The 20916-nt window shown below is 49.1% G+C and overlaps 1 protein-coding gene across 2 annotated transcripts in view; it reads left to right on the top strand.

Annotated features, from left to right (window-relative positions):
* Nucleotides 1-10561, top strand: part of POLR3A (RNA polymerase III subunit A) — a 48694-nt gene extending 38133 nt beyond the window's left edge. The window contains exons 22-31 of one of the 2 annotated variants that reach the window (XM_066242930.1): nucleotides 1981-2067; nucleotides 2155-2237; nucleotides 2798-2968; nucleotides 4005-4098; nucleotides 4281-4373; nucleotides 5653-5817; nucleotides 6275-6439; nucleotides 6672-6803; nucleotides 8023-8155; nucleotides 10150-10561. In XM_066242930.1, coding sequence (XP_066099027.1) covers nucleotides 1981-2067; nucleotides 2155-2237; nucleotides 2798-2968; nucleotides 4005-4098; nucleotides 4281-4373; nucleotides 5653-5817; nucleotides 6275-6439; nucleotides 6672-6803; nucleotides 8023-8155; nucleotides 10150-10298 — 1272 coding nt within the window. In that variant the 3' untranslated portion in view covers nucleotides 10299-10561. Of the gene's footprint in view, nucleotides 1-1980; nucleotides 2068-2154; nucleotides 2238-2797; nucleotides 2969-4004; nucleotides 4099-4280; nucleotides 4374-5595; nucleotides 5818-6274; nucleotides 6440-6671; nucleotides 6804-8022; nucleotides 8156-10149 lie in introns of those variants that run through there. The other variant, XM_066242931.1, reaches the window with a different exon arrangement.
* Nucleotides 10562-20916: the final 10355 nt, after the last annotated feature.

Genomic DNA, 20916 nt, shown 5'->3' with positions numbered 1-20916 from the left:
CCCTCAGTCACCTGGGCTCCCAGGACACAGAATGGAATTCGCAGTGGGCAAAGAAGACATTGCAGAAACCCCTTCCCGAGAGCAGACTTTGGAGGAAGCAGCTGACTTCATGGAGGGGCCTGTCCCCTTGGCCAAGCACCTGACCTTCAGCCCCTCAGTCCCTCTGCTCTGGAGTGATGGGGTTAAGTGCCATGCCACCTCATAGGTCTTGCTGAGCTGTACAGTCGCTGACAGAAGGCCCACGAGCCATTGACTATTTTACTTTTGGAAAAGGTGGTAACAGAAATTGCTAGGTAGTGTATGGGAAGCTCAAGAGATTGACTTTGGCAGGGTTAGGATAGAACTGGGTTAGTGTTAAGCTCTCTATAGGTAACATGTAGGGTTTAGTTTTGCAAAAGTGGACTTCTGGTTCAGTCTGCTTTTTAAAACATTTGTTTCAGACAAAACTTGAGCATTTTCAGCTCTGTGATATTAACTGAGGAAACTTGGGGCAGGCATGCTGGTCTTCTCTTTGAGAGCCCCTCAGCAAACCTCAGAGTCCAGAAATAAGACCTCATGAGGCGTTGAGGTCACCACAATATGCATTCCCTCCCTTGGGCCAGCTAACTGGTCTGTCCATGCAGCTGGATGCCTACAATTGGCCAGAGTCCCATTCCTGCTCCCTCTTTCCATGACTTACCCAAAATCATAGGGGGAAATTGTATTTCTCAGGGGGCTTCAGAGGGGAGTGCAGTCTGTCCACTCTCCCCATATTCTCAAAAATGCCCCTGGATCAAAAGAGCCACTGGCTGGCCCCAGGACTGTATTGACAGCGACCTCTAAAGGACTGTTGCTGTTGTATGGCGTGTGCCTTCAGCTCATTTAGAAGTACTCTAAGAACAATCGGTTGTGGTTCAGGCTGGACCCCTGGGAGCAGGGCTTGGATTGGGCTGTCCAAAGCACACTCCCCTCTAAACCCCCTCTGTAAGCACTCTCCGAGAGGAGGTGCTGGGAGTGACCACGAGGCTGGGTGTATTTCACAGGCTCACTGTCAGTCCTAAAACAGGTGGGCATTTCCCCATTGAATGTCTGCCGGAAACTTGGAGCCAGGTCAGTGATCTCTAGCACTGCCCTGTGTCCCCTCCACATAACACACTTGTTACCTTTTTTGCTCCATTCTGTCTCCATCCTGAGACTTAAGAGTACTGCTCTTTTCATCCTTTGTTTCTTCCCTTTTTTTTCTTTTTAGAGTACTGTTCTTAAATTCAGCAGGAATAGCAAATACTATATACTGATGTTTTACTTGCAGTGTTAAGAGTGGCTTCCGGCAGCCCCTCCCAGGTTCTATGTGTGGGTGGGGAGTGTGAGGCTGCGGGAGTGATGGCGGCATGGTGAGAGTCTGGCGGGGTCGGGGGGGCGGGGGGAGAAGCTGAGCTCGGGGGTGTTTCCTCGGAAGTAAAGGCAAGCTCAGAGCATGGGAGTGAAGTGTGTACAACATCTGCAAAGCTCTGCGTTAGCTTGTCAGTGTTTAAATTGATTATAACAACTTCAAAAGAAATTAAAAAATCAATCAGTGTAGAGACTGAAAGAATAAATGGTGCACTTCTGTTCTGGGCTGTGTGAGTGGCAGTGTGGCATGCACGCAGGGAGGAGAGAATGGGCGGGTACAGAGGCTTATCCTGCTGTCACTCCCATGCACCGTATCAGGGCGATGGGGCAGGGCAGCGAGAGTGCTGGTGCATGCCATTGCTGGAGCACCCTTGGAGTCACACGGCCTTGGAAACACCTAACCAGGAGTGATATGGCAGGGTGTGGGTGATTTGGTGTATTCCTTGGACATTTTCTAGTAGAAACTTAATCCATATTGTAGCTCTTACATATTTATTTAGTTATCACTAAAATCTGATGGGATCATCATATTTACTGAAGTTTTTAAAACACATCATATCGTCTGAATTACTGAGAAATAATACAACTGATGTTTGCTGTGTCATCTTTCAGGAAATAAAGAAATTCATTAAGGGGGTTTCTGAGAAGATCAAGAAAACCAGAGACAAATACGGCATCAACGATAACGGCACGACGGAGGTAAACGGCCTCTCCAGTGGGGGAAGGACGCCCAGGTGTTTCCAGGGGCTGCCGGCCCTGACTCTGCACTTGCTTTTGTTCTTCCAGCCCCGTGTGCTGTACCAGTTGGACCGGATCACCCCCACCCAGTTAGAAAAGTTTCTGGAGACTTGTAGGGACAAGTACATGAGGTAGGGATGCTAATTGCCTTAGACTGCTGGGCAGTCACATGGGTCTCATGTGTCCTTCCTGTCTCCCCACAGAAATAAAAGTCTGTACCCACCCTACTTACTGACTGCCAGTGTCTGAGCAGGTCTGTCACCTCTTGCCTAGGGAGTCCAGGGAGTAGATAGGACGCACCAAGATGTGAAATTAATGCAGAAATTTTCAGGTGTTTTTCCCCCACAGTGAAACGACCAATATATTTGGCAAATGTCACCTACTACCTCCACCTTCAGTACTATTTGTTAGCAGACTCTTATCTTGAGGCAGTGGACTTGTGGGCCCAGTCATCGCACAGTAACCACATGTAGTCACCCAACATTCACTTTCATGGTTGGACCCCTCTGAGCACTGTTTCCTCTTGCACCTGATATTACCCTGTGCCGTTCTTCCTCTTTCACAGCACAGCCTGGCTCATTCCAATTCCTTTCTGACCCTGAAGCCATCTGCATTTTTTCTGCTGAAAGGAGATAACCAGAAGGCTTCCCAGCAGTTTGCTGGACCTTTCATTCCGGTCTTCTCCTCGTAGGGCGCAGATGGAGCCGGGCTCTGCAGTAGGCGCCCTCTGCGCCCAGAGCATTGGCGAACCCGGCACCCAGATGACCCTGAAGACTTTCCACTTTGCAGGCGTGGCCTCCATGAACATCACCCTGGGCGTTCCCCGGATCAAGGAGATCATCAACGCTTCCAAGGCCATCAGGTGCTTGGCTCTGTTGCCCTTCTGTTCCCACACTTCCTGTCATGTGTTTTGAAGAAGAGTGATTCTCTTCTCAGATGTGCAATTTAAATGGACAGTCTCTGAAACATCGGTGGCGTGCTTGTGTTAATCACGTTTTAGTTTTTAAAAAAGAAAAAAAACCACTTGACAAAACATAAGTTAAAATTAGATCCAGTCAAAATGGAAGAAGTATTTCTCTCTGGCCACAGGTCACGTGAAAGAGAGAAACATAAAAAATCTACTGGAAAAATTATAGCAGTGTGTCCTTGTAGATTTCAAACTTTTGATGTCATGTTCCCAACCTAACCAGACCTGACAGACGTGTCTGCACTGGGCTGTGGTCAGAGTCTGTGGCCACCGCATGATTTCATGATAAGATTTGTAGGTGATCTGAGACTAGAAAAGGTAGGAACATATTGCAGTGTATTTGATGAGAATGATTCATCTATGGTCTGAAACTTTAAAAAAAATGACAAATAGCATTAAGTGAAGGAAAGCTGCACTTTTTGCAGCTCAGCAGGGGGCGCCCGCGGTGGCAAGAGCTCTGCCAGCCTCTTTAGGGTCACACCTCTTCCATGAGTGGGTTCAGGGGACACCATTCAGGACAGTGGCATGGAAGCTGGTCGCTGGTTGTTGGAGGAGCTGGGGGTGTTCTGAAGAGCAGTAATAGGGGCAGGGAAAGGGAGAGAGGAAGCTGTAATGCACAGAGAGCCAGCTTACTCAGAGAACAGAACTAAATTAACTACTTGTTAGGACCAAAGAGGAAGAGGTAGGTTCACTCGGTCAGAAAGAATTTTCTGGAAGCCATTTCATTCACGGCAGAGTAGATTATCTCATAAGCTCTAAAAATAGTAAATCTAAATGAGAATGTCTGAAGGACATCCTTGACACAGAGCAAACGCTTAGTGAGTTTCAGTTGCTTTCAACATCACGATTCTAAGTAGTCCTCAGACTCCACAAGGCAGTGATCCTCGGGCGGACTGCTCCTGAGTGTAACTGTTCGTCCTTCACTTCCCAGCACGCCAATCATCACGGCACAGCTGGACAAGGATGACGATGCAGATTACGCCCGCCTCGTGAAAGGGAGAATTGAGAAGACCCTTTTGGGAGAGGTGAGGAGAAACCCCTCTTCACAACAGGGAACCAGACCAGCAGTGTTGCAGGGACGCACCGACAGCAGGTGCAGTGGGCACACCAGTCAGTGTCCACACTAGGCTGACCTTGAAAAAAAGAGTGAGCGGAATACCCTTGGGAAAGGAGAAAGTGACTGACTTCTGGTCTTCTGACACCACAGATTTCGGAGTACATTGAAGAAGTGTTTCTTCCTGATGACTGCTTTATTCTTGTCAAGCTCTCCCTGGAACGGATTAGACTGCTGAGGCTGGAGGTGAGTCATGTAGTTACATGTGTGGAGGAAGTCGTTCTCTGTTCGTCCCTAGCTAGGCGCTGATAAGCTAGGCCGGGAGAGAAGCAAGACATGGAGGCGTGCAGGCTTTGCTCGGGTGGTGGTTGTCTGCCAGTCTGTTGTACCATCCCATTCTGGCCTTCTGAGCCCGACTCGCACATACACGTTGCCATCTCAAGACACGCAGGAAATGAGTTGGAATTGTGTGCAGGCCACAGTAACCCATTCACTGTGACAAAGTATTACAGTCACCTGTCTTCCCAGAGCCCGGAGGGACCCCAGGGCTATCTGTCTCACAGCTGTGGCCAGCACCAGTGCAGCGCCTGGCTAGCCTCGGAGCTATTTTTGGATGGGTGTGTTAACCTTGCTTATTACATTGGTAGTTACATATAGGTAACAGTTGAAAGATTATTGGCCTTTCTCAGGGACAAACTAAGGCAAGGAGAAAACTCAAGTTGCTTTCTGGCTCCTTCCTCTGTCTTTCAGAGTTGAAATCTCTACTAGTCTGTACACATTCCGTATCCTGTTCCTTCAAGTACCACATTCGTGTCTTGTCCATGTGAAAGATGACCCAGATTAAGCAGCTGCCTCTCTGGTTGGGGTGCTCTCCAGCCTGGCTCTGGCCACTGCCCTGTGGCCCTTTAACCAGAAGAGTGGGCAGCATCAAGGGTTGTAGCACTCAAGCAGTTGTGCTGAGCTCGGCCTGGTCCCGGGGAGGCTCCACTGATGCGTGTCATCGCCTGGCCACCAGCTCCTGACCACCGCGCCCCCCCCCCCCCCCGGAACCCATGCGTGCTGCCGTGAATTGAGCATGCATTTTCAGCGGGGCAAGGGATCTGTAGGGAAAAAATTATTATGCTTTCTATGAATAAAGCACAAATTACATGCAGTATATAACAAATATGCAATCTGTCATTGGTATTAGAATTCATTATGGGGAGAGAAGTTAGACAAAAAATCTCTGAAAACACTTAGAGGGGCGGTGATGAAACCGGCTGAGAAACACTGGCATCAAAGGCTCCAGACTGCCCTGACGGGATAGCTCAATTGGCTAGAGCATCGTCCTGAAGCACTGAGGTTGTCAGTTCAATCCCCGGTCAAGGCACATACAGGAACAGATCAATGTTTCTGTCGTCTGTCTGTCTCTCTCCTTTCTTCTCTCTAAAATCAATAAAATAAACATTTTAATAATAATTTTAAAAAGGCTCCAGACCCTGGGAAGTAATGTTGGGCATGCGGCCCCCACCTGGCCACCTTGCAGGTGAATGCTGAAACTGTGCGGTATTCCATCTGCACGTCCAAGCTCCGTGTGAAGCCAGGCGACGTGGCCGTTCACGGCGAGGCTGTGGTGTGTGTCACCCCCCGAGAGAACAGCAAGAGCTCCATGTACTACGTGCTGCAGTTCCTGAAAGAGGACCTCCCCAAGGTAAGACGACACTTGCTGCAGGCCCTGGCCATCCGAATGCCAGCACGTTTGGAAAGGGAGAGCCCACATTCACCTCTGACGTTCGTATCTAGATGCCAGATGCCAGCAAACCCTAGGGACTGTCACTACCGAGACTCAGGGTGGCAGTCCTTCCCGACTTAGCACTCTCATGCCAGTTCTGTCTATTCGATTCCTCTCTGTTCTCTCAGAACTGATGGTTGAAAAGGACATGGCTCTCTGAACTTCCGCTTTTCTCCCTGATTCCCCAACAGTGGGCAGGCCCTTTGGGGTCTGGTGTGTAACTTACTGCTTCTCAACACTGACAGAGGCGCCGAGCCGGGTGGCAGAGCCAGGGCTTGATGTTCCCTGTTCTCACTGCTGCTGTGGTTTCTGAGGCTCCCGGTTGGTGGGGCATGGGCACTGCAGGGTCTCAAACCTTCTGTGTCCCCGAGTGCAGGTGGTGGTGCAGGGCATCCCAGAGGTGTCCAGAGCTGTCATCCACATCGATGAGCAGAGCGGAAAGGAGAAGTACAAGCTCCTGGTGGAGGGGGATAACCTGCGGGCAGTCATGGCCACCCACGGTGTCAAGGGTACCCGGACCACCTCCAACAACACATATGAGGTACTGGTCATGCCCAGGGCCCCTTCCTCATCCTGTCTCCCTCGGTGCCCCCGCTCGGCCCTCAGCGGTGCCAGCACACTCCTTGGACCTTGCTGGTTGCTCTGGGTCTACAACTGAAGAGCTGTTCCTGGAGAAGGGGCAGGGCTTGCCATGACCCTGCAGGCAGAGAAGGGCATGGAGAGCAGTGGGTAGCACCCAGAAGTAGCTGACTCTGCTCATGCCGTCCCCGTAGGTGGAGAAGACTCTGGGCATCGAAGCCGCCCGGACCACTATCATCAATGAGATCCAGTACACGATGGTCAACCATGGCATGAGCATCGACAGGCGGCACGTGATGCTGCTGTCCGACCTGATGACCTACAAGGTTTGTGAGGGGCCCCACCTGGGAGAGAGACGCTGTCATGTTTCTAAGACATGCCATGGTGATCATTGCAGAAAATGAGACGTCACCATCCCTCAAAACCAGAGTGGTGGTCAGGCTGGGTGTTCTGGTAAAATTCTGGTATGAACATTGCCACCTCATGGTAGGAGCTGGAAGGTGCTTTTTGTTGAGAAATGATGCTAAAGCACAGCTAGCCATTGCCCACGGAGTTCCTGACAAGCTAGGGTGTTTATTCCCCATTTATCACATTTCTTCTGTAGCTATTTTCAGGAAAAGAATAAATTAACATGATCTTGAGGGATATGGAGGTTGGTTGGTTATATGTTTTTTTTCCTTTTCCCAAAAAATGTCTTCCCTTAGCAGTGCTGTAGGACAACAGGTTTTCATGATCCTTCCCATTCTCGCCTCTACAGAAAGTTCAGAAACTAGGTGGGAGAGTGACCCGTTCATACCACTAGATTTGAGAGAGAGAGAGAGATGGAAAGAAGGGGAGGAAGAGAGATAGAGAAGCATCAGTTTGTTGTTCCATTTAGTTGTGCACCCATTGACTGCTTCTCGTACGTCTTCTGACTGGGACTGGGGCTCGAACCTGCAACCTCGGTATACTGGGACGATGCTTAATTTACTGATCTACCCAGCCAGGGCAAAGCTGTCATTTTTAAGTCTCCCTTTGACTCTTTCTTTGCTTATGTCATGTCACTGTAGTTGCAGGCCATGTTGGGCATGCCGTTTTCATCCTGACTTCTTCACATTTCCCATGTGTGACATAGTCTTGAAGTGTGCTTTCTTAATGATAACAGAATATTCCTTTGAGTCAAAACACCTACATATACTTAACTGTCTCCCTGCATTGAGATTTTTAAGTTGAGTTTTGAGCTCTTTGAGCCATAATAAACATCTTCAGAAGTACTCTTTCTTTTTTTTAGTTAGGTTCTTAATTCTAGTTCTCAATTCTTAATTCTTTGTTCCAGTGGCTCTTGCTTGTGAGCATAAGGACCGATGTTGTCAGTGACTAGTAGCCTCAGTGAGACACAGGTGGACAGACAGCTGTTGGTATCTTTTTCAAACTTGAGGTTGTGACTTAACTACTGGATTTAGCTGTTTTTGCTTATTCTGTTGAGGGGATGCTGTGAGTGTGGTTTGGTTTTCAGCTTTCAAAGTGGCCTGGGTGCCACTCTGACATGTTCCTCCCCTGACACAGGGCGAAGTCTTGGGCATTACTAGGTTTGGCCTGGCCAAGATGAAGGAAAGTGTGCTGATGCTGGCGTCCTTTGAGAAGACAGCTGACCACCTCTTCGACGCTGCCTACTTTGGGCAGAAGGACTCTGTGTGTGGTAGGTTGGGTGTTTTTAATAACATCCCCAGAGGCCTTGGTTGTTTGCAACTCAGACCCTGACTGAGGCTATTTGGGAGGTAAACAAGCTGAATAGGTAAAGCTTTTATTTTTTAAGATTAAAGTCAGGTCATGGAATTGAAACCAATCAATCTTTTATCTCCAAAGGCTGACTCCCATACCCTGCATGCCCCACGTATGTGAGAAGGCCTCTCTATATGTACAGTCAGTTTTTGGTCCAAGAAGAAAATATGGACCCTGCGCATGTAGGAACTTTCCGAGCCCATGAAGTCAGCTGTACTGTGCCTACACCCTTTGTAATGCCAAGGCTGGCAGGAGTGGAGCAGTGCCAGGTGTCCCTGTTGTCCTGCCTCCCTGGGAAAGGCAGCTGGCTTGCCTTTTCCATTTGTTGAGCCCCTGATCTGGACACCTTAAGTGCCTGTATCTCAGCGCCTCTGTGAGGTGTCGGTATTAACCCCTTTCACAAGGGAGGAGACTGAAGAAAATAACTTGTGTGCCATCGAGTCTGACGGCAGAGCTCTTGCCCTGCACTGGCCTTGTCGCCCAACCACACCGTGCATCTCTGAGTACGAGCAGGGATTGTCACAAAGGTGCCTGGGCCTGCCTGCCTCTTCCCTGAGCCCTTGACAAGTGTCTGCTTTATGCTAGCCTTTCTCGTGCCTAGACCCTGCTGGCCTGTGGAGGGAACTCATGAGGGGCTGGAGCGCAGGAGGCTCAGCAGCCTCCCAAAGTCACAAGCTCTTCAGCCCACGCAGGGATCCCAAGGCTGGCCGCCATCGCTCCTCCAGAGCTCCGCTTCCTAGTGGCCATTTTCCCCCTCACTCCTATTTTTATGTGGATTTGCCAAACAGGTGATGGTCAAGTGGGCACCAGTCAGTACACACCTAAGATGAACTTTTCCTCCTTTCAAAAAAGGTATAGGTTGTAGATGAAGGGAAAGAGAAATGACATTCTTTAAGATAATAAAAGGAGAAAGGAAAAAAAACAGAGCAGAGATTAGGGCAGAAGGCCAAAGCCAAGGTGAAATTAAGATCAAGTGAGCCTGACAAGGACACTAAGACCTCGCACCCAGCCTTGCCCCAGTGTGCAGAGCCTGGGCCTGTGCTGCACGCTGTGGCCTTCTCCCTCCCTCCTAACACCACCACCACCCCCACCCCCGCCCAGGGGCCGGGTGTGGCCGTCCCACTCGCTCCTCCTGGTCCTTTGCATGTTGTGACATAGTGTCCTTGTTCTATGTGGGTTTTAGTTGGATTTCCCAGCGGCACAAAGCCCAGAATGTAGTAGGCACATATTTGCTTGTTTAGAACCTGAAGCCTGATGCAGAACCCAACATTTGGATCTTATAAAGCTGAAATGGAGCTTGGAAAAAGAATCTGCACTACCACCTTATTTCTGTCGCTCCACAGAGCCCTGCCTTCTGAGTGTCTGGAGTTAGGGCCAGGGTCTCCCAAGGCTTGGGCATGCCGTTAAACCTGGCCTGGCCCTGGCAGCTGAGCACAGTGAACAGAATGTGCTGCTGCCTTCAGGGGGACCATTGCCTGATCGTATCATCCTATTGTTTGCTTTTCTTCTAGGGACTAAGCTAAGGAAACACCAGGTAGCAAACCCAGGGTTCCCTGAGCATCATTCCCTAGCCTTGCTATCTGAGTATAATGCTACAGAGTGTCTTTGGCTCAGATGGAGGGAACCACTGAGCTGTCAGTCTCCAGCTAGCAACTGGGCTGTGAGTGGGCACCCCCTCCCCCAAGTGTAAATTCTGTCCACCATCTAGGAGCACGGTGCATGCCTGTGCTTTGCAGCCATCTCCATGTCAGGGATGAGGAGTAGAGCAACCAGCCCAAGTTAAGCCAGTTGACGTGTAGTGGAGCCGGGACTCGAATCCCAGTTCCTGGCTCCTGAGTCAGCAGTCTTTCTGTTCGGACAGCCCGCCTGAGTGTTGAGAAGCCCTCTAATTTCCTTTCTGGTTGATTCCAGGGGTGTCCGAATGCATCATCATGGGGATCCCCATGAACATTGGAACCGGGCTCTTCAAGCTGCTCCACAAGGCCAACAGGGACCCAAGCCCTCCCAGGAGGCCCCTGATCTTCGACACAAACGAATTCCACATACCCCTTGTGACATAGTCCAGGGAAAGGGGGACCATTCCTGACTTCAGCTCCTGGTCCTGTCTGGAAAGGGGCTCGAGACCAGCTATTGCCTCGGCTTTGTGCTCCCTAGGACAGAGGCCGTGATGCCCCCACCAAGCCAGCAGTCAGAGAAGGCCCCCTGCGCTCCAGGGAGCACCTCACCCACTAACCCTGACCTCACCATAATGCTTGGTCAGGACAACTGAGCTTTCTCTGTCATGTGCAACCTAACCTATAAAGAGCTCCACACCTCCAACCCACCCCACCTCCCTGCTCTTCGGAGGAGGCCCTGGCACTCATTCCCACCTCACCTGCGTATCTGTTGGCTCCCAGGGTGTCTCACAGCTGCCTGGGCTGAGGGGTCTGAACCCCGGGGCCAAGGCAGTCCGGGTCTTCAGTTCCGCAGTCATGCGGAATCTCAGTGTGATGGACTCCTGTACATATTGTTACTATTATTTATTTGCTGTGTTTGGAAATATTGGAGTTTTTGTTCTTTGGTTTTACTTTGAAACCAGGAAGCTATGGAAACCAAGAAAGCCAACCTCGAAGTGTCCCTGGGAAAACTGTTTCAGCAGTAGAGACGGCCCAGGGTCTGTAACTGAGCTGAGACTGTCTGGAGGCCCAAGCTGCTCTGACTGCCTTCACAGATGCCCTGGCCACCCCGTTGTTTTCATCTACCTCCAGTTCCCACGGGTTGTGGAACCGCCTTCTCACTCTATCTGTGACAGCGTCGGGCCATTCTTTGTGGCCTCTGGAGGCCTTGCCGGCATTTGGGGCCTGCCAAGATGGGGACTGTCAGTACACATGGAGATGATGGTTGAGGCAGGTCCGGGCCGCCTGCACACACTCAGGACAGGTGCACAACTGGTGGCCTAAAAAGTGCCTCAGGGGCAGTGGCAGCAGGTGCCAGCTATAACGGGGGAAAGGTCAGCAGACAGAAAGGGAGGGGCCTGTGGAGGACGGCCAGCTGGAGCAGCGGCTCCCCCCATTGGCCACAGCAGGCTTCTCGGAGAGGAAAGCACTGTGCCAGTGGGAGGCCCAGGTGGCCGTGAGGAGAGACCCGGCGGTGACCCCAGAAGGACCACATTTACTCATCTGTAGGGTGTTCGCCAGAGACGGCAGGCACCATTGCTGGTGTTTCCCAGGGCTTCTGAGGGGGTTTCTGCAGCATAGGCAGAAGTGAGGTGTGCACAGCTTATCTTCTAGTGAACAGAGAAAGGCTCTGCTCCTGGGGACAGTCTCTTGGTACCAGATTTGCCATTAGGATCGGCCCAGGCCATGGGAGAGATGGCAATGGCTCTTCCTCCCCAGCGGGGCCCGGGGAGACCAAGGCTGCATCGTTGGGAGTGAGGTGAGGGTGAAAGTGTGGCTTTGGCGCTGGTTTCTGGCTCCAGGCACTTGAGGAAGTGTATTTCTAAAACCACCCGCCGCTGTTTCCCTATATAAAGCCACTGGGGGAAATAAGCCCAAACTGAAGAGATGGAGTTCAGTGTTGCGCGGCAGGAGGTTTGGAAGATTCAGCAGATGGATGTGGTGGAAGGTAAAGGAGAGCTCGAGGAACTCACGTGCTAATTATGGACGTGCACTTACATTCTTTGCATACTGCCCAGCTGATTTCCCACGTTTGGAACTAGTGCTGCCGAGGCACTTAGTACACAGCCTTGGTGCTTCTGTCTGCATTAGAGTGAGGGCTCCCGTACTGATTGGGTTCTGAATTAGGAATTCTTGACCTGAGTTAGTTTTGGCCAAGACTCGGGTTTTAAATGGAGAAAGCTATAAAGGACAAAAAAGAAAGCTCATGGACATGGACAACAGTGTGGTTAATTATGTTAACCAGTGTCACCCCAATAATTCACTTTAAAAAATAAATAATTTTTTTAAAAGAAGAAAAAAAATTTTTGTGACAATTAAGTTCTGGCTGGTTGCTCAGTCAGGTAGAGCATCATCCTAAATCACCAAGGTTGCAGGTTCTGTCCCCAATCAGCACATAGGAGGTGACCAATGAATGCACACCAAAGTGGAACAACAAATGAATACTTCCCTCTCTCTCTCTTCCTTCCTCTCTGTTTAAGATCAGTTAATAAGCTTTTTTTAAAAAAAATAAAATAAAGGAAGAAAGAACTTCTATGACAATTTGTATTGATAGTTTGGCCCTATGGTCCCCCTTCACCCAGAAAGTTGACCTATGAACTTGCCATAGGGTATCCATGATATGAAAATAAATGTCATTTTCATGTTCAGCCTCCCCTGCATCTTTGAATTGAGCTAGCCTGGTTCAAGACCAAGGAGTAGGTCTGGTAACACTGAGTTGCCACTTGAGGCCTCACCCCAGGCAGTGCTCACAACCTGCAGAAGAACCAGAGTTGCAAAGCTGCCTTCCGGAGACCTTGCCTGGGAAGGAAGCCGCAGACCTGATCAGATCCAGGACTACTGGGAAGACACTGGGGCCAGGGAGTGGGAGGGAGCACCAGCCCCTACTTTCCCCCATGTGTGACACAGTTGAGGGGAGAGAGATTGTGGCAGCAGTGTGCTGAGTAGTAAAGGCGCTTTCCCAGGAGCCCCATCCCACCTGAGGGGAGTGCCTTTGGGTGCTGATGAGTCCCCGTGAGATGGGTGCATACAGTGTTGGGTTTAGGTCAGCGTGTGTCTCAGGACAGGAGAGGGGTTATGCAAGGGAGCTCCCCACCCAGCAAGAAGTGATGTGTCACAGGTGGTGCTGCTCCTTGAGTACTACCAGCCCTGTTCGGACCACCTGCATAGGCAGCATTGGCTGGTGAACCCTACTCTGCTCCCCACTGTGTGCCATGGGTAGGTGGTAAAATTTTCCCTAATGTGATTATCTGCTCTGCCCCTGGCATTCATCTTTAAAGCAAGAGCAGAGCTTGAAGACCAGAAAGCAATGTAATCTCAAGAGTGAGCTCAGTAGGTGAGGATTTTACTCTGGACCTGTTTGGGAAAAAATAAGAAAAACACTTCAATTCTGTCTGGTCCATTAACTGGTACATATTTCTAACTAGAAATCTGTCTACTCCTTTGCCCTTTTTATATTTTCCACAAAGAGGATTAAAATAACTATCAACTCAAGTTACAACTGCCTACACTGTTCAGCATCAGGAGTAGGAAAAGCATCCTGGAGTCTCAGTGTCTCTCAGTTAAATGATGATGTGTTTCTAGTTCAAGGTTTGTCTATGTGTATTAATTGATTCACATCTAATTGAACCTCACAGTGTAAAATGATTTTTCTTGAGTTTTTGCCATCTCTTGGCAGAATTTTATTTTTCTACCGAAACTTAAAAAAGACTTGCTATACATGAAATTAGCAATTCATCCCTGCCCGCAAGAATTTTTAAAACACGCAATACCTGACTAGTCAGGGGCACTGACCTCTTTGCTCTTAGATTGTCAAATAAAAAAATGACGGGCCCTGGCCGGTTGGCTCAGTGGTAGAGCGTTGGCCTGGCATGCAGAAGTCCCGGGTTCGATTCCTGGACAGGGCACACAGGAGAAGTGCCCATCTGCTTCTCCACCCCTCCCCCTCTCCTTCCTCTCTGTCTCTCTCTTCCCCTCCCGCAGCTGAGGCTCCATTGGAGCAAAAGATGGCCCGGGTGCTGGGGATGGCTCCTTGGCCTCTGCCCCAGGCGCTAGAGTGGCTCCGGTAGCAACAGAGCGACTCCCCAGATGGGCAGAGCATTGCCTCCTGGTGGGCGTGCCGGGTGGATCCCGGTCGGGCGCATGCGGGAGTCTGTCTGACTGCCTCCACATTTCCAGCTTCAGAAAAATACAAAAAATAAAAAATAAATTTAAAAAATTTTAAAAATTTAAAATGACAACAGCCAACACAATAGCCATACAGTGTGAATGAATCAATAGTATATGTTTTTTGTTTTTGGTTTTGGTCAGACAAAAAATACATGTTTTGGTGTGCTGCTGAATTTTAGTAATTTCTGTGTGCCGTGAGATGAGCAAGGTTGAAAGCCACTACTGTGGGTTGTGAAACGGTGATTGAGATGCGATGAGTGTGGACTCTGAGCCCTAAAATAACTAATGTTCCCAGCAGCAATCTCACTCCTAGCTAATTCACACCCAGTGGGAGGCAATGCCTTGTCTCCTAAATCTGTTTCCTGGAAGTGACACCTGGCTAGGAACAAGTGCCTAGCTTAACTGTTCATTCAACAAATAAAGGCCTACTTTGTCCAAGGCACTGTCCTAGTTACTAGAAGTACAGCCATAAAGCAGGCAAATTAGAGACTAATGCATCTAAATGGTTCAGCGAAAAGGGATGAAGAAAAGAAATTCTGCATCAAACTTGGCAAAATTATGTCCAGCACAATGTAGGGCCTGGTTCCTATGGGCAAGCTCGGTGCATCAGGCCTCACTAGGGCAAAGAGAAAGGTCCCTCTGAGTCGGGCAGCTTCTTCCCGCACAGGCTCCAACCCTCCCAGCAAGGCCCTTCAAGCCCCCACCATTTGGCCTCCTTCCTTGGACTTGGGCTCTTGAGGGTGTGCCTTGAAGCAGAGACTCAGACTGCAGTCACCAAGAAAGTGTGCTACCATCCTCGCTCAGCCCAACATATTTGCAGTGTGAATGAGGGGTATTTAAGGCCATGAATATTTGTTAAGCTTCTGCTCAGTACCCACCCGTGTGCTGGGCCCTTAGGGAAGATCCCTGCATATGTGGGGCTTACCCTTCTGGCTGCAGTCATTTTGTGCTTAAAAGCCTGGGCTCTGTGATCAGACTGTGAGAACCCCAATCCCAATTTCCCCTTTCTGTCTGGTGACCTTAAATTTAACCTCTCTTTCCCTCACTCAGTTATAAAGGTAGGGGTGCTTTTTAGTACCTAACTCAGGACCCTGATGTCTCGGTGTGCTTGTGCACAGGCCTTAGACCTGTGCCTGGTACAGCATACACACTTTAAGTCGGTACTTATGTGACTACTACTGTTTTTACTGAAAAATATGGCTTGGAAGTTCACAACTAAAACCCAATTCTTTAACCCGTTTTTGTTTTGTTGTTTTTATTTAATTGATTTTAGAGAGAGAGCAAGACAGAAACATTGATCTGTTCTTATAACAAGTAGTTAAAATCTGCTAAGAGCTGAGGAAGAGATAGCTCTAGTCGGACAGGAGAAATGCGGAGGCCAGCTTCCACCGGGTAGCTTGTGAAAGCCTCCTCGAGGAGGTGACGCTGAGCTGACACTTGAAGGATGCGGGGGGTGGGGGGTCAGACAGAGGGACTAGTGTGCAGGAGGCCCCTGTGGAAGGGGGATTCCGGACCTGCCAAGGGCCAAAGCCCACCAGTAGGAGACCAATCACATCCTCTCCAGAAACTGCACTGATGTCTGAGCTGAGCCCAGGCCCCAGAGTGTCTATGGCCTCCTGCACGTCCCGAAGCTAGATGCTCAGCTTGTCCACTCACTATCCAAGGACCTTTCCAGTGAACACTTCTCGGGGCTTAAACTGTCCCAGAAATAATTTTCTATTGCCTGTTTACCTGGCCCAAAACCCTCTGGCCTATTTGACAGTAGATAAATCACACTCAGAAAAGGCAGAGAGAGCCTAGTGTGGAGAGACGTGAGTCTCACCGCCTTCTCAGTAAGCTTTTTGGCAGAGTCCACACTGCACTGTGTGCTTGGCCCTCTGCTTCCAATCTTCTCCATTTCCTGGAAAAGATACTGCCTCCCAGGGAAGCCAGGGGTTAGGAGAATCATACCCTCTGGTCTGTTCTGCTGCTGAAGAAGCATAACCAATTCATGACATGCAGGTCAGGGAAAGTGTATCATAACCACCTGAGGTTGACAGCAGAAATAAAATAAACCAGACCCCCACACACACACACCCGTGCCTAGCATACTAAACACAAGCAATTTATTCAGCCTTTTGCAACACAGTGCTTGGGGCAGGTATGAATTTGCAGACTTGATGGTAAGTCCAATGGCCTGGCAGAAATGGTCCTGGACTACGCTATTGCCCTCAAGTTCTGCCGTTAGACACATTGCCACGGGCATGCTGCCCCCCTTTGTCTGCCATTAGTTTCCCAGGCTGTAAAACAGAGATTAAACTCAGCCATGCCTGTCTACTTCAATGTGTCTGCTGAGGTGTCCAGGAAGCTGGAAGCCTGACACCTTGTTCCCAGAACTCGTGAAGGAGGCAAGCACTGCTGATGGAATTTTCACCTCCCAGAACTCGTGAAGGAGGCAAGCACTGCTGATGGAATTTTCACCTCCCACACTTCATCCTCCTCCCTTCCAGAGTTGTTGAAGAGCGGGAGCCTATGACTGCCCAGGGACCAGAGCCCCTGTGACAGCGTCTGCTACAGCTTGTCCGGGCAGTGTCCAGCTCCTTCCCTGACACTGAAACCACCCTCTGGCCTACATGTTTCATTATTTATTGTGCTAATTATATTCCTCCCAGTAGAATGTAAGCTCCATGGGGACAGGTGTTCTTGGTCCGTTCAGTGCTGTATCCTCAATGCTTAGCACAGTGCCTGACATATATAGTAGGTGCTTTAAAAATATTGATCAAATCAATGAAGGCATGGATTCAATCTTAAATTCCCTCTCAGTTTCAGCTCCAGGCAGTGAGGCCCTGGAGTCCAGTGGTCCCGTATGAATCCCTGCTCAGTCACTTCCCAGCTTCCTCGCGGCCGCCCCTGTCCTGAGCCTGCAGTCCTATTAAAGGATCCTTCTTGCTGCGGAACCACTATTCAAGATCGCACAGGCCTGGCTGCTCTTCCTAGCACCACTTCCTGAAAGGTTCAATTCCACCTTTACCCAAAGAGGGCCCCTATCAGCACTAGAACTAAGGGCAACAGGCCCTGACTACCACCTCCCCGCCTCCTCCCTCCTCTGCCTGTGGCCTGGTCCCCAACCCTGGCCCTGAACATGAGAGTCAGAGCCAAATGCTTCTAGCATATACCACCATGGGTGATTTATTTAAGGGTCTCCAAATAATCACTTAAGTGTCACCATGGCAACCTGAAGAGTTACCATGGAGATTGGAGCAGGAAACGTCCCCATAGAGACCTCTGGGAGACTGTCTAGAAAATCATTACCAGGTGGAAGGGGCTTGGGAAGGGGGAGCTGGACAAATAAGGGAGCCCCACGGTTGTGTGTACTGGCAGAGCGGTGGGTGCAGGGGCAGAGTGGGAAAGACCAGCTTAGAATGGAAGGCAAGTTAATGATCTCCATCAACTGTAAGGCACCATGTGATAAATAACTTCTGTTATATGTACGGAGTAGATCTAGTAGATCTGAAGGGAAAGACAGGAAGCTACTAAGTGGTGGCCCCAAGGAGGGGGAGGAGAGGAGAAGCTTAGTTTTCATTGTGTGCTTCTTTGTATAGTTTGAAGTTCTTTGATCATAATATGCAAATATTAATTATTCCACAGTTGAAAGTAAATAACTTATTTACAGAGAATGTACTGTGTTATTTATGTCCTGACAACACCCCATAAGCTAGATATTATCCCCCTCACACAGATGGGGAAACTGTGCTTCAGAAAGTGGCCCGCAGTCACAGGCTGAGCACCTACAGGCCACCATCTCCTCTCTGGACCCCAGTGTCCTCATCTGCAGTTGGACTGGATGAAGGCAAAAGTCCCACCAGCTCTGACAGCTAGTAATGATGGCTTTTTTTTTTTTAAATTTTTTTTTTTTTTTATTCATTTTAGAGAGGAGAGGGAGAGACAGAGAGAGAGAGAGGAGAGACAGAGAGAGATGAGGGGAGGAGCTGGAAGCATCAACTCCCATATGTGCCTTGACTAGGCAAGCCCAGGGTTTCGAACCGGCAACCTCAGCATTTCCAAGTGGACGCTTTATCCACTGTGCCACCACAGGTCAGGCGGCTTTTTTTTTTTTTTAAGCGAAGGAAGGAGATAGATAGAGGGTCAGACAGGAGAGAGATGAAAAGCATCAACTCATAGGTGTGGCACCTTAGCTATTCATTAATTGCTTCTCAAATGTGCCTTGACCAGGGGGCTTCAGCCAAGCAGTGACCCCTTGCTTAAGCCAGCAACCTTTGACTCAAACCAGCGACCTTTGGGCTTAAGCCAGCAACCATGGGGTCATGCTTATGATCCCACACTCAAGCTGGTGATTCTGTGCTCAAGCCAGTGAGCCCGTGCTTGAGCCAGTGACATCAGGATTTCGAACCTGGGTCCTCAGCATCCCAGGCCCATGCTTTATCCACTATGCCACTGCCTGGTCAGGCAACAGTGGCTCTTTAGAAGGATTTCTCTGAACTCTTATGGAAGCCCTTCTTTCCCTTTTCCTCTCTCTCACCCACTCCCTGATCCCCAACCACAGCAGTGGGTCTTCGGGGTTCTGAACGCAACACTTAAAGGATTCAGAACATCAGTCTATGGCCCTGGCCGGTTGGCTCAGTGGTAGAGTGTTGGCCTGGTGTGCAGGAGTCCCAGGTTCAATTCCCGGCCAGGGCACACAGGAGAAGCGCCCATCTGCTTCTCCACCCCTCCCCCTCTCCTTCCTCTCTGTCTCTCTCTTCCCCTCCTGCAGCCAAGGCTCCATTAGAGCAAAGTTGGCCCAGGCGCTGAGGATGGCTCTGTGGCCTCTGCCTCAGGTGCTAGAATGGCTCTGGTTGCAACAAAGCAATGCCCCAGATAGGCAGAGCATCGCCCCCTGATGGGCATGCCAGGTGGATCCCGGTCGGGTGCATGAGGGAGTCTGTCTGACTGCCTCCCAGTTTCCAGCTTCAGAAAAATACAAAAAAAAAAAAAAAAAAAAGTCAGTCTAGAGAGACCCTTGAAGAACTTCTAGATTCTATCTTAGCAGAGAAAGAGGCTGTGGCCCAACAGAGCAACTTGGGAAATACAAACCAAACCCAGGAGACCCCTTTGCACACCCATTTAGATGGCTATTACCAAAGAGTAATTAATGTTTGAGAAGATACTGAGAAATTAGAAACTTCATACACTACTAATTCTATAGAATGGGTGGCTTAAATAATGGACATTTTTTCCTCACAGTTCTGGACACTGGGAAGACCGAGATCAAGGTGCTGGCAGATTCAGTACTTGGCAGAGGACCTCCTCTTGGCTTGCAGATGGCCGGCTGCCTTCTTGCTATATCTTCACATGGCAAAGAGAGAAAGCTTATTCTCTTCTTATAAGGAAACTAATCCTATCATGGGGGCTTCATTCTCACGTTCTCATATAAATCTAACTACCTAGCAAAGGCCTCGCCTCCTAATACCATCACATTGCGCTTTAAGATTTCAACATATGAATTGGGCTGGGGGTGGTGAAACACAAACATTCAATTCATAACAAGCCACTTTAGAACACAGTGGGGCAGTTGCTCAAAATGTTAAACACAGACTTACCATATGACCCAGTAATTCCATGCCTAGGCATATTTCTAAGAGAATATAAAATATCTGTTAACACAAAAACTTGTACATGAATGTTCATAGCAGTATTATCCATAATGGAAAACCACAAACAACCGAAATGTCTGTCAATGGATGGATGGATAAACAAAATATGGTATATCTATACAATGAAATATTATTAATTTTTTTTTAGAAACAGGAAGGGAGAGAGAGTGAAGAGAGAGATAAGAAGCATCAACTTGTAGTTGCTTCACTTTAGTTGTTCATTGATTGCTTTTCACATATGCCTTGACAGGGAGTGGAGGGGCGGGGTTGGGGCTCAAGCTGAGCCAGTGAGCCCTTTCAAGCCAGCAAATTTTGGGCTCAAGCCAGCACAACTTTGGGATCATGTTGATGATCCCACGCTCAAGCCAGAGACCCCACATTCAAGCTGGCAAGCTCACGCTCAAGCCGGCAACCTCAGTTTTCAAACAGGGAGCTCAGCATTCCAAGTTGACTCTCTATCTACTGCTGCACCACAGGGCAGGCTCACTGGAATCTTATGAAGCCATAACAAGGAATGAAGTATTAGACACATGCTACAATTTGGATAATTCTCAAAAACATTATGCTAAGCCAAAGAAGCCACATATAAGGTGATTATACATATGTGAAATGTCCAGAATAGGCAAATCTATAAAGATAGGAAGTAGATTAGTGGTTGCCTAGGGTTGGGGTATGGAAAGATTGGATATGAGGTTTCGTTTTAGGGGTGATAAAATGTTCTAAATTTAATTTTGGAGACAAATGTACTACTCTGAATATTTTAAAAACCACTAATTGTATACTTTACATGGATAAGCTGTATAGTGTGTAAATGATATCCCAATAAAGCTGTTTTAAAAAGAGAGTGAGAGGGAAAGGACTAACCTAAGGGCACGCCACTGCTGAGGTCCTGCCTCCTGGCTGGCTTCCTCTCACCCCTTCTGCTCTCTTGGAAGGGGCAGCAAGGCTCTAAGAGCTCCTGGAATGAGTGGGCAAGGCTTCACATCATGCACACACACCCCAGCGCCTCAGCCAGCACAGTAATCCTTAGCAAACTGGGCTGCCTCCACATTCCACGTGGAGAAGGGGGTCCGCTGCCAAAGGAAAAGAAAAGGAACATTTGAAATCCATTGAGAAAGTGTGAAGAAGGGACAACAAAAAGATGAAGAACTTGGGCATTGGCCTTGTACAAAGCATGGTTTTTATTCTGACTCTTTCACATCTGGGGCCTTGCTGACTCTGGA

Source organism: Saccopteryx bilineata, chromosome 9 (genome assembly GCF_036850765.1).
Source record: "Saccopteryx bilineata isolate mSacBil1 chromosome 9, mSacBil1_pri_phased_curated, whole genome shotgun sequence".
NCBI classification, from domain to species: Eukaryota; Metazoa; Chordata; class Mammalia; order Chiroptera; family Emballonuridae; genus Saccopteryx; species Saccopteryx bilineata.
This window is presented reverse-complemented; position numbering and strand designations above follow the sequence as displayed.